We start from the raw sequence: 14,233 nt of genomic DNA on the forward strand, positions 1-14,233 counted from the left end.
GGCAGTATTTAGAGGATAAAGGTTCTAGCTCCTGAGTTACACTTACTGGAGTTTGAATCTAGTGTCTACCACTTGTTAGCTCCTTGATCCCTGGCGACCCATCTGACTTCTGTAAGCCTATTTCCTCTCTGTGGAATGAGATACTAACATCATTTATTATGGTTAAATGAAGTGGAGTTACTATGACATTCAAATGAGAACACGCATCTCAATCACTTAGCACAGTGCCTAACTTCCTAGATTCTGCTATTATTACCACTTTCACTCCTCCTCCTACTTTTGTTATTTTCAACTAATGAAAACCACTTCAAGCATCTCTCCAGTCTTTTACTCTGACCTCTCTCATTTGGTATTTACTCTTCTTTTCCTATCTTTCCCCCCATTGCCTTGAACCATCTAAAACATGTCACCAAACTTTCTCTCAAGGCCTGTAGATTTCACTTGTGTTGTATCAAATTTGCATTGCATTGTAATGAACTAAAAGACTTAATTTTCTCTCCAGTAAAGAAGTCATTTGATCAGCAATGTATGTGCATAATCAGCAAATTAAATACACATAAATATTTTGTTGCTTGAGATTTTACTGTGTTCGTCTTAATAAATCCTTAAAATTTCCTTTTCCCCACAGATAAACAGGAAAATGAGGATTATATGTCATACTGAAATGATTATCCAGTTATCTTGAAAACTAAAATTTCCCTTTAAATTAATAAATGGAGATTCTGAAGCTCTGTTTGAGTGTCTGCATGTCTGAAGCTAGTTTTCTGAGGTGGGTAGGGCACCTTGCCAAGGGAGATAGTGGGGAAAAACTATAGACTTATTTCTTATAATTGCGAGGATATCTTTTGAGGCTGTTTGAGAAGATAGGTAATTCAGGGATGAGGCTGAAAGTATGAGTATCTGAAGCCATATGATCTTAATGCCTACCAGACAAAAGACTAAGAAATGGTCCCAAGAAAGGAAGAATAAATATAGGATTGCTTGTCTCTATGAGTCTATCTAGATGAGAATGTGATCACTGTTTTTCATTTTACATTTTCAATTTGGCAGGCCTCGTTGAAATTTTCAGATTTGTTAATATCATCTCTTTAAAAGACAAAAATGTAAAATAAACAATGGAAATGAGAAGCCAAGTTTGTTAGAGAAAAATTGTTAGATAAGTATGTGTTATAGGCAAGATGTATAATCCGGATACTATGAGCCATTCTTAGTTTATGCCTAGGAATTCACCAGAAGCTATTTTTAACAGAGCTCAGATCTCTTCCTATGATACATCTTTTCCTCAGTTCACCTTTCTCCTAATCATGCTCAGTGTGCAGAGATTTATATACTATATAATTATAGCATATTCTTAGGCAAACACATAATATCAAGTCACTTCAGACATTTTGTTTTCTTATTGGGAACAAAGTATTTCCTGCTTTATTAATATGATAACCTTCATTAATATTCTACTTCTTTTATGAAAAATGTTATTAATTTCATGATTTCTTTTTGCTAAGCTGATAAATCTACATCAGGATATTTCAGATATAGGTACACGTTTTTGCAGACGGATAAGCTATGGCACAAATTTGATTGTTACAATTGAGTTATAATGGATTCTGTGGAAAAATCCAAACTGGTTTTGGGGAAAGCCTTAAAAATTAGCATCCAAAATTTTTCGTTTTTCATATTTTACTCCATATTATCTCCAGAAACAAATGACAGCTATTTGAGATAAAACCACTGCTATAATTTAAATGAATTCTTCTAATACACACTATACAGATAACATGCTATATTTAGTTTGCATGTAAATTTTATGTAAAAAGGTATTTCTTATATGAATATTCTCCTTATTTCATATCCCTAGCATTATATGTTAAAAATCAACCCTTGAATAAGTTGTGAGCCTCAGAGTTATGGCACAGCAGGACAGAGAAGTTCTCTAATCTGCCCCAAGCTCCTTTTAATCCATCAGTTTTTCCAATGATACTTTCTCTCTAGACACTTGAAAAGACTACCTCTGTTATCAGGACCATATGCATGCTTGAGAGAACGACTGTTTTACTTTTTAGTCTAGTTTAAATGGGTAATTTGACAGTCTGAGAAGTATATTGGTGTCTATCTGTCTAGAATCTGCCTGTCTATTGAGGGAGTTCTAACTGAACTATCTGTGATTAGTTTTCTCTGTTGGTTCGAAATGTATCTCAAGATGACTAAAATCATGTTTGATCCCTGCATGAGGCTTTTAGATTTCTTTGCTTATATGCTAAAGTTCATCCTGACAGCAAACATCTGCAAGAAGATCTCTTGAGGCTGTTTGATGGGAGAAAAGAAGGGTTGATAACCTTCAACACAAGAAAATCTGAAGGAAAAATAATTCAAAAAGCCTCGTGGGATGATGAGTTACATTCTATGAGTGACACCAGAGTGGAAGGATATAAGAGCATATAAGAGCCATTGTAGACTGTTTCCTAAAGATATAAACTCAATAGTCTTCCATTTAAATAGTCAACAAGATGTTGAACTTCAACAGGAAATATACTGAAAATAACATACAAACATTATTCTGCCCCTACTAAATCACAGGACATCTGGGTCTATAATGCTGAATAAGTTCTTATTGTTGAAACACAGCAAAGTATATAAAATAACAGAAATTCCCGAGGAAAACCACATTTCTTGAGATAAAGGTATTGATTTAAGAGGATAGGCTTTAAAGTTAGAAAATTTTTCTTTTCAGAAAAAGTGAAAACTTATGATATAAGTGTATAAAACAAATAAAGCAAAAGTTTTTTTGTCAGGATAAACAAAATGGGAGGCATAAAAGTAATCATTTCTCATAAGTTATGGTATCATAAGTCTGGGAAATAGCCCCTGAAAATGGAAGGAAAGTAAATTTAGTACAATTGAAAAAGTATTTCTTTAGCCAACAAATAGCTCACAGAGGTGACATGGGTTGAAAATCAGTCAGTTCAAGAAGACTTGAGAAAAACTCATGCATAGAGCTTCAATCTGTCATTGGGAAAATTAACATGATGAGGGACACACTTATAAACCACATCTTTCTCCATAAGTCGTTCATTTTTGTTATTATAAATCTAGAACCTTACAATGGAGGGACCATAAAATGTATGGCCACTTACTTTGCCAGACAGCAGGACTGAGTAAGACAATACAGAAGACTTATTAATATAGTCATCAAATCAGACTATGCCTTTTTGTCTGTATCACACTTTTGGTAAAAAGTTAAAGCATGTCTACCCTGTTGTCTTTAGCCCTCCTCCCCCACCCACTCCTTCCCCTACCCCCAAAAAAGACCAATTTTCTCTGCCCTAATAGTGATAGCTCCCCAGCACAGGATAATAGGATTCAGTGAAACTTAAGAAGCCATCACTCTAAACCTTTCATTTGGTTGATGAAGACACTGAAAATCCTGAGAGGTTGTGACCACTCATAATTTAATAATCTCTTAGTGGTAGAACCTGGGCATATATTCAAATACGATGCTTTTCTACAAAAGCCTAATATCATAGAGAATAAGTCATAACCACAGATCTAGCAAAGCACTTGGAACTCAGTCTTAGATATGAGGCACTCAGACTTCACCAGGCCTGATGTATAATATAACTATTTTGACAGATCTATTTGATATAGAAACATTCTTTTTCTCATGCCCTATTATTTAAGCAAGATGATCATTCATATGTATTTTCTTTTTGATTCTAGAAATTCTCTTTTCATCCTAAAAACTCCCAGATAAATTAACTCTGTAGTCAGAGTATCTTAAGAAAATGTTGCCTTTAGCAAATATTTCTCTTGGCTGGCATTGTAATTCTCACAGTTAAATTTATAGCTTATTTAACCTTTCAGCTGTGGTTTGGATATGGTTTCTTCTAGTCAACTTTCATGGAAAATTCTGTTACAGGTTTTCCATGTAGGAGGCAGCCCATGACTGTTTTACATATACAAGTTATTCAAAGTTTAGAGCCTCTACATTTTGATATTATTTACCATTAACTGACATTATATCACATCTCTCACTTTTTGTTTATTATCCATTTCCTCCAGTTAAATTTAAGCTTCATAGAAAGTACTCCACATATTTTCATTGATTGCATAAAAGAAAGACTAGAAGTACTATATCTGCTTATGTTGCATTATGTCTATAGCATTTTTCAAAACGAAATCTTCTGTTTTCCATTTGGGACATCAAGATTTTTAGGCGTTCAATATAAGTTACCCAAAAGGAAACCTAAACTCCTAAATGCTCTTTAAGAATTGTTCCCAAGAACAGTTTGGTGGTTACTAGGGGGAAAGGAATTGGGGGGGTGGGCATAAGGGGTGAAGGGGCACATTTATATGGTGACTGACAAATAATAATGTACAATTGGAATCTCACAATATTATAAACTATTATGACATCCATAAAAAATTAAAAAAAAAATTGTTCCCAAGAAATTTTCTATGAAGAAAACTCCATAAAGAACATATTCTTTTTTTTTTTTTTTTTTTTGGTGAGGAAGATCAGCCCTCAGCTAACATCCAATGCCAATCTTCCTCTTCTTGCTGGGGAAGATCGGCCCTGAGCTAACATCCATGCCCATCTCCCTCTACTTTATATGGGATGCCGCCACAGCATGGCTTGACAAGCGGTGCGTCGGTGCGCGCCCAGGATCCGAACATTTGAACCCTGGACCACAGCAGCGGAGCAGGCACACTTAACCACTGTGCCACCAGGCCAGCCCCTAAAGAACATATTCTTAATGTGAGATATTCAATTTAAACGGAGACAAGCAGGGTAATTTTATATTTAATATCAACTGCAATGTCATAATTATTTTATTTGAAAAGACACAGATTATCTAAACCTTCCTTCTAATTTAAGCAAGATCACATTTTATGCAGTTCAGATTACTGAGAATGTACTCTATTGTAAAGTTCACTTGAGAAGGTATTTTTTTCAGTAACATTTGTAAAACATATCAAATCTTGTTCCTGTGAACTTTTCTAATTGTCAGTACTTATACTATTTATAATCCTTAAAATTAAAAAGTGTATCTATCTCATATTCAGATACTGTCCTTTTTTTCTGCCTTTTCCTCATTTTACAGTCTCTCCAACAGTTTTGACAGTTAACCCAAACTGATCTTCTGAAATTGTGAATCATGAAATTTGTCACATATTTTCTAATTTCTAAACGATGAGATGGATATGATACCAGAGAGGTTTAAAATGATGAGCTAAATTGAGAAAATGTGATTTTTTCAGCAAACCACAGTAGGATAGAGGAAAGAATAATTAAAATGTAAATGTTAACTATGGTTAAAACAAGAGGAAAGGAAAACAAGGTTTTTACCAGCTACTTTAAGGTTTTCTACTTTACCATGATTTGCTGCAGATCTAAAACATTTTTCTTTCTATGAAAAGAACAGAGAGAGATTGGAGAATGTCCTATTGTTTAATTTCCTATTATTTTGATTTACTATATAATTTCAAAGGTAAACTTAAATGGATTGATTTAAAAAAATAGATGCAGTTACTTTATGTACAAAATCACTAATTCTGCAGAGTAATTTGTACTTGTCTTTTAGAAGGTGTATCCATTAATAAAATTAGAATAACTGCTCATATGTGGCCAATGAAACATATTGAAAGGCTTTAAAAGGCAAACATACAAACAAAAAACCCAGGGAATCATTCATGGGATATGAAGTCATTAAAATCTGGAATTCTAAAACCTAAGGTTACATTTCATAGGCTGCATGTGGGAGCAGGTCCACCACAGCTTGTCAAGTATTTATTTAGCTTTAGGGATTAGGCCTTGGAGCTTCAATGGCCAGAACCTGTTTTAAACATTCCTATGTCTCCAACTTTAATGAATATTCTTTTCTGAGCAACAAAATTCCATGGCAGTAACACGTTTTTATTATATTTTCTATAGTAACACATTTACCCAGGACCCACGGTAATATCATCCACTCGACGATGGTTGGTGGTGGACCTTGCCTGTTCAAGTCTGACCTGTCGATGTGCTGAGAGGCAAGCAGCAGCAGGAACAAAAAAGTCAAATAGGATGCTGTATGGCAGATGAACTTGATAAATGGCTTTCTGATGAACAGTCCAAGTGGGCTTTTAGGAGCTATAAGGTAGCACACAGAGAAGACAGGAAAAAGAAGTCCTATTATGAAACATGTCACCATCTTCACCGCCCAGTGTCTTCTCCTCCAGCCTGGGAACTCATCGTACCAGCGAGATGCAAGCAGCTGTTGACAGTTGGGCTGGGCAACAAACTGAACGGAGAGGAAAGGGAAGGAAAAGGAAGAGTCAGTGTCGCATGTAATGGCTTCAGTTTGTCAATAAAAATGCAGAGTTATCTTTAAAGTCGGTTCTGTTTCAAATAATTTTATATTTAGACAATCATAAAGTGCTTTAAGTCATTCCATGAACAAAGCTCATTTACTGAACATTTTATACCCAAGGCATAGCGCTTTGTGCTTAGCCAGACAAGACAGAAGTAAAAATACTATGGTTGCACTTGAGGAAGCAAAAATAGAGCTGAGGAAAAAGAATATTCATAGGAAATATTGATAAGTGAACAAAGCTCTGTACAATGATACATGCATATATATACATATTTAAGAATTGTGATATATACATGGCATAAAATAAAAAATGTTAAATAGTTATTTCTTGGGTTAGTGATTATTTTCTGGTTATGACATAATACTTGTTTTGCATTTTTATATTTGAGTGTACTTTTAACATTTTCTATAATAAACACTTACTATTTTCATCATCAGAAAAAGTAAATATACTTTCAATTGGGTTGAGGCAATAAGAAAAACGTACATGAAAGCATATTAGGATTATCAGAATGTAATTATCATAGCCGAATTTGGTGGATATAAAAAAGTACCTTATCTAAGGTAAGGTATAATCAATTACCATATACAAAACATTTCACAAACATGCCATCATTTTATTCTGCTAACATGTTTGAGATGTAGCGTAGACCTTGCTCTACTTTAGGGATGAGGATTGAGGGAGTTATAAGAGGTCAGTAAATTTATTCAAGGTTACATATCTAGTGAATGATAAAATGTTTGACTACCTGGTCCAGGACTTTTTTTTTTTTTTTCCTGCACACTGTGTTTCTCATTGGGACTGACAGCTGAGCATTATATAAATTCAGAAGTTTTCTCTTCCAGATGGAATGGTCCAAGAATGCTTCCCAGTGGGTCTGGGCTCTGAATAGGCAGATTTGTAAAAGCAGAGAAGAGAAGGGAAGGCAATTCAGGGTGTGGTGGGAGAGAGAGAATATACACTAGTGAAAAAGTATAGGATGTGTTTAAAGGATGCCCCACGGGGAGCTTTGACTGCAGTAGAAGCTTTAGTCCCTTGTAAGCGACTAGGGAAAGTTCTGTTGGCATCAAAACTAGGCCTACCCTAGAAGCAAACTGGATACTTGGCCCATTCATAGGACTCTCTCCTCCCCAATATTTCCCATTTTTCTTCTTCAATCTTAGCCTGCGTGGATCTCCTTTAGCAAGACTTTCTCTTACTCTTTTTTGATGGTAAGCAAGCAAACAACCCCTGAGTACACAGAAAGGGCCTCGATTATCACAAACTAAAAGCTGTTTGAGAGTGAAAGGAGAGATAGGTGATTTACTATAAGAACAATTCTGTAGTTGAGGTTAGCTGAGGTGTGCAAGCACGTGGACTGGACATAGAATGATTTCTCATGCAACTGTTTCTCTTCACCTTGTCTTGGATACCCTACTCGTCAAAGGACATGGTGGGCAAAGAAATATATAATAAATTGAATTAAGCTTATAATAATGAGTGAAGTAAATACAGATAAAACAAAATAAAATTGCATTTCTTCAAGACTGGGATGATGAGGACTCTCTTCATTACTTTGTAAGTAATTTATTTAAGTAAACTTCAAGCTCCATAATCAGTAAAGCTAAATTTTACAATTCAAAGGATCGCCTTTCTTAGCACACTCCTTGCCTATTTTTCTGGTCAAAGGCAGGTATTTGAAAGTCAAAATAGAGTTCTTGCTGATAAACCTGCAGAGCACTGGCAAAGAGTGATATAGGTCATTAAGAAGCCCTGTTCTCTTTAAGAGTTGGTTCCCCTCCACACACACACACATACAGACCTTCCCATCAGCATTTTCTAAACAAATCACAGTCTACCATCTTCTTTCTATTTTTTCATACAAAATATTCTTCATAGTATTAGAATTTAGCACAGTTGAAAGATCTTAATAGAAGGGAGTTAAAGAAACCTATGAAAATGCAAGGTATAACAAGCATTTGCTGTAATCTCATTAATCCTCACAAATTGAAGAAACACTATAAGGACTAAGTATGAACAACACAGTTTATACATGCAGAAAAAGTGAAACAAAGGTACGTACTTTGTCCAACATGGTCTGGGTAAATTCTAGGACTAACAAACTTTGCTCTTCCGGGCCCAAATCTCATTAGAGCATGAGATACCCCAGGGCAATTGAGCAAATAACTTTATTGGGAGCACTTAAAGTTTACTTGGATAAATATCCCTGTGACCTAATACACACACATAGACTGCGTTAAATTACCTAGAAGAAGAAAATCACTTAATCATTGCCATTGCAATGCACTAGGTTAGCCTTAATTTTTACTAATCCTTTTTCTTAAAAGATTGTTTTCTTTAATTGTTGGAAAGTACACATCTGTGCTTAGTAAATGAACACTGTACACAATTTTTTATTAAACACAGACACAATGAGGTTTATGTAGAGACAAAGAACAGAGACAGGACTATATGAGAAGAGCAGGAGTGAGTGTGTGTAATACACGATTTTTCCAAAATGTGGATAGTATACGGCTACAAATTTATTCTAATCATAGGATCGAAATAACCCAAAAAGTATTCCTAAGAATCACTATAAATCTACATATTCTCACAACAGTTTTACATCCTCTTTCTACTACTCCTGTTTTGCTAGAAAGAAACATATCTATACCAGCATTCCCCAAATCGTATCCCATTAATTAATAGATTTTCCATGAAAAAAATGGTTTTATAGTTAAATTAGTTACCAAATTAAGGATTAAAAGAATTAAACTTTTATATTACAGGACTTTCCAGAGTCTTTAACTGTTAAAGTATACTAAAACATTTCAATTATCTCATGTGTCCCTTCCTTCCTTTCTTTAGTTGTTTTTTTCTTTCCTACATGCTTCCTTCTCTGTACTTTCTTCCTTCTTTGTCCCTTCTTTCCTGTCTTTCCTTTTCTCTTTCTCACCCTCTCCTCCCCCCAGGCCCCACTCTCTGTTTCTTGGTTTACTTGGATTATTTAGAGGAATACTCAACTTTACCCCAACCTCCCCTGAAGTTCACCCTCAGAGAGGGGCCACCCTATCTTTTCAACACCTGCCACTGGTCCACTCCAGCAAAGGCCATCACATTGCCTGCAGCATGTTGGGAGCCTAAGGCTCCTGCCTCTGCTGATCCATCTTTCTACTGCACATTGAGTCACAGGAACTACCACTTTCTGCACCATTCCAGCGCTGGAGGAAGTGGGGATTCTTTTCAGGCACACTGTGTGACAGGCCCTTCTCTTCCTACAGTTGTTGGCCAATTCCAGCACAACTCCTGCCATCTCCTTAAAATTCATATTAAAACATTATAAACATTCAAATTCACATTTGTTCTATGTATTTATGAAATACACTGAAAAAAAAAAGAAAAACTTCCGATCCTTCTCTTTCAATAACCTTTAAAAACGTTTCAAAAGCCTGATCTCATGATTATTTATAAAATCTTTGAGTCATGAATTTCAAATACTGAAGAAACTGTGAAGATTATTGAATCTAATCTCATTTTTACAAATAAAATGAGATCCAGTATCAATGATTTAAAAACAATTATTCAAAATACTAAAACAGCCTAAACCATAAAGGAGACAAAGAAAAACATGATGAGCAGAATGGGAATAAAGCTGAAAAGTAGAAACAACAAACAAACAAAACACCAGAAAACCCAAAACTAAACAAGAAACCTCACCACTACATAGGGAAGAATTAAAATCTTAATTGGATATGGACAAAGTAAGCAGAAGAGAATTCAAAAATTAATGGAGCCCTAATAATTAAACTAACTATGGATCAGATTTATTTGGCATTTGTCCTTTCTTCCTCTTTTCAGTTTTTCAATATACTTTTCTAGTTTAAAAATGTGTATCCAAAGTTCAGAGTGCAGCCATATTTCTATAAGAGCAAAATCTGACTCTGGGAACAACCAATCTGGCTACTTTATGCATCTTGACTAAGTCAGATAGTTACACGTGAGTCTCAATTGACTGCTGGCTGCTTATAAACAGAGTTGAAACTTTTGGATTGAATGTCTTATAGTGATTTACATAAGGGCAATCTGATTCCTTTGCTTAACAAGGACCATAGATCCATATACATGCCAGTTTCCTCTAAGTCTTCCTGTTTATTCCTTAGCAACTCAAAAATAATCTAAAACCTTTGGGGTTTTATTTCCTCTGCTAGGAGGGCAGCAACTCATTTTGTAATGTTGATAGTAGGGCTTAACGATTATCTGTAGGCAGAAGAGCTTCAGGGAATTATTTTGTCCATAGCTGAAAACACCTTTCTTTCACGTCAGCCCTAACTTCCTCTATAGCTGCCAATGGGCTTTAACTGTCTGGACCTCCTCCTGTTTCCTAGAGAAAGCTCTGCTTGTGTTCCCAATTAAAATAATTCTTCTAGTCTCTCAGAGCACAGTCATACTACATCACTAATCAGGGCCTTCTACTTCATTAATCAAAGCATCATTTTCACCTGATGCTCCCTAATTTAATTAAGCCGATAGCATTCTGCATCATCCATGAGTTAGACATTGGCTAGACAAGTGCGGAGAGGACCAAGATCTGTATAAATCAGATAAATCTGTCTTCTGGGAACTCAAAATATGTTGGGGACTGATCATGTGACTGGGTAACAATACAGAGCAATAAGACTTGTTATAAAAGAGGTAAAGAGTACAGGAGAGATTATCCTCAACATGAAATAATCAAAGGAAATTGAAGATAGGAAGCAGAATTTGTTAGTTAAGCCTGAAATAACAGGTAGAAGACAGACAAGCACAACTTGGTAGGTGAATGTGTTTTGTGTGTGTGTGTGTGTGTGTGTGAGAGGAAGATTAGCCCTGAGCAAACATCTGTTGCCAATCCTCCTCTTTTTGCTGAGGATGATTGGCCCTGGGCTACATACATGCTCATCTTCCTCTTCTTTATATGGGATGCTGCCACAGCATGGCTGTGGTGTGTTTGTCCGCGCCTGCCATCTGAACCCCCGAACCCTGGGCCACCGAAGCGGAGTGCATGAACTTAACCATTACACCACTGGTCGGTCCCAAATGTGTTTTAATTTAGATTTATAGAATATCACATTAAAAACTTGAGAATGGAGTTAAGTATGTTCATATGGGCTACCCCTTGTGCTAGAAGGGTACAATCAATGGTGGATATACTAGAGCATAAAGAGTAACTGCAGCCATATTTTGAGATATAGATGAAAATGCTTATTGAGGCAACGGTTGTGTCTATGTCCTTGCTGCTCAGAATGTGGGCTAAAGCCAGTAACATTGGCATCAACTGGAAGCTTGTTAGTGATGCAGATTCTCAGGTCCCACTTCAGACCTGCTCAATAAAAATCTGCATTTAGGGGCCGCCCCGTGGCTTAGCTGTTAAGTGCGGGCACTCCACTACTGGCGGCCCTGCACTGAGGCACCGCTTGTCCGGCCATGCTGAGGCGGCGTCCCACATACAGCAACTAGAGGGATGTGCAACCATGACATACAACTATCTACTGGGGCTTTGGGGAGAAAAGGGGGAAAAAAAAGGAGGAGGATTGGCAATAGATGTTAGCTCAGGGCCGGTCTTCCTCAGCAAAAAAGAGGAGGATTGGCATGGATGTTAGCTCAGGGCTGATCTTCATCACAAAAAAAATCTGCATTTTACAGTGTGATTCCTATGAATGTGAACATTTGATAAACACTGCTTTAAAAGATTTGATGTCTAATGAAGTTATCTTTAGCTCTATTTTATCTGACAAACACCCAAAGAGTAGTTTTAATTCCATGTAAATATACACTGTAATGTCTATAAATCCTGGGAGTGCGTGTGTGTGTGCACGCGTGCACGTGCACATGTGAGAGCAAGTATGCAGGAGTTTGTTTTAAGCTAAGCCCAGCTGTGGGTTATATGAGACCTTGGATGATAGGGACTAGCCACAGAGTGGTGGGTCTCAAAGTTGAGTAACAGCAGGATCATGTGGAAGCTGGTTAAAACACATGTTCCTGAGCCCCACCCCAGCATTTCTGATTCAGTAGGTCCAAGGTGAGGCCCTAAACTTTGCATTTCTACCAAGTTCCTCGGTGACGCTGATGTCGCTGGTCCAGGGACCAACTTTTAAGAACCACTGCCTTATGAAAAGAATTTTGAGTAATGTAGGATAGTCTTCCAGTTTTTCTAAATTTTTCCTATGTTTTGCTTTCCTCATTTAAGGTCAGACTTCTTACTGAGGTCATGGAAAGGCATATTTCAATGAGTAAAGATGTCTTTGAAGGGAGTTACAAAGAAAACACACATCTAGCAGATGTTCTATGGTACAGATCTATATAATATCTAATTACGGGAACAAACATGAAAATATCAAGAGTAATCCCCACCAAGTCACCAGACTCGACTGCAGATGGTAAATCTGAACACAGTGCAATGGTAGCCAGGGGATGAGAACTGACTAATTCACCATACAAGCATGAACGCCAGGAAGGGGCCTAGATCAGCATGAAACAGACTGGGAGACAGTGGACACGACAGACATGAGTAGATGATAAAGAACCTGGACCAAAAAAGAAGAAATTCCCATACCTAGTTTCTGACAGTTATTTACCCTATGCATCACCACCTGCCTTCATGATGACCCTAAATTAAAATGGTAGATCATATTGTCCTTGTATATTTAGATATTATCAGGATTAAGAGGATACAAGCCTTGGAAACAGCCTATTAGGATTTGAATCCTGGATCTGCTGCTTCCTGTGTGCAGAATTTTAAAAATTATTAAATTCTCAGTGTGCATTTTTGCTGATCTATGAAATGGGGATAATAGAAACATTTATTTCATAAGGTCTTTGTAAAATTAAATGACTTAATACACAAAAAGTACAGCAGTTCCTAGACCAGAGTATATGTTCAATAAATGCTAGATATTATTATCATTGCATATATACACATATATATTTACACACACAGGATATGTGTATACACACACGTCTATATACATATACAATCACTTACGCTTACACACAGAATATATTATTCACTTTCAGCATATTACAGAGTATTGCAGTTATACCTATTTATATATATTTACATATTGTACAACCTAATTTTACTTAACATAATGTCACAAAATGGGGGATTAGTTTTAAAGGATTTCTACAAGGAACTTACATTCAAAAGATAATAATAAGAAATCAAGCATAAGAAAATACAAATAAAAATAACTAGTTGACTAATTGAGTTTTTGTCAGCCTCATTAAAAAGTAAAAAATTAATGAAGATTTAATCATTTCTGAGAAGACATCGGCTAAAAAGCTTCAGATTAGTCAAGGAGACTAATTGATAAACTTTAGATTCTGTCCTCTGCACACTATCTTGGCCAACAAACGCCTTGGCTCTGTCAATTACAAAGAATCTCCTATCCAGTCACCAAATCATCTGATTATTCTCCTTGAATATTCATGTCAAATTCAATTACAGATTGGGATTCAAGGAATAGATCAAAGCATATTACTAGGGCTCCACTTCTGATGTCTACATATCCAGAAGGGACGATGATAACTAAACTCCATCTAATAGTGTTGGTGAGGCGGGGGCAGAATTAAACTTCTTAAATAATTTCTGGGCCTAAATTCAAAATTGGTTTGGCAACTGAGTTGGGATGATGAGTGGGCAGTAATGGGAAGTTGAAAATGCAGAGGAAAAGGAAATAAGGTGGGAGGTGATAAACCCAACATTGAATGCATTAAATTATTGAACTTGGAAAACAAACAAAACCCAATTTAGGTAGTGGGTAAGTAGAGTCAGCAAATATTGTTAGTTCCTTGAAAATCACAAAGGGTAGCAGTTAGTATAAATTCTACATCTATTCACCAATACCCCTCTTCAGGGTAGATA

The 14,233-nt window shown here is 36.2% G+C and overlaps 1 protein-coding gene across 4 annotated transcripts in view; it reads right to left on the minus strand.

The window, feature by feature from the left end:
• TRPC4 (transient receptor potential cation channel subfamily C member 4) overlaps positions 1-14,233 on the minus strand; it is a 222,152-nt gene that overhangs the window by 53,078 nt on the left and 154,841 nt on the right. For all 4 annotated transcript variants that reach the window (XM_058548051.1, XM_058548050.1, XM_058548052.1 and 1 more), the window contains exon 4: positions 5,942-6,278. In XM_058548051.1, the coding sequence (XP_058404034.1) occupies positions 5,942-6,278 (337 nt within the window). The remainder of the gene's footprint in view (positions 1-5,941; positions 6,279-14,233) is intronic.

The sequence above is a fragment of the Diceros bicornis genome, chromosome 9 (assembly GCF_020826845.1).
Source record: "Diceros bicornis minor isolate mBicDic1 chromosome 9, mDicBic1.mat.cur, whole genome shotgun sequence".
Classification (NCBI taxonomy): domain Eukaryota; kingdom Metazoa; phylum Chordata; class Mammalia; order Perissodactyla; family Rhinocerotidae; genus Diceros; species Diceros bicornis.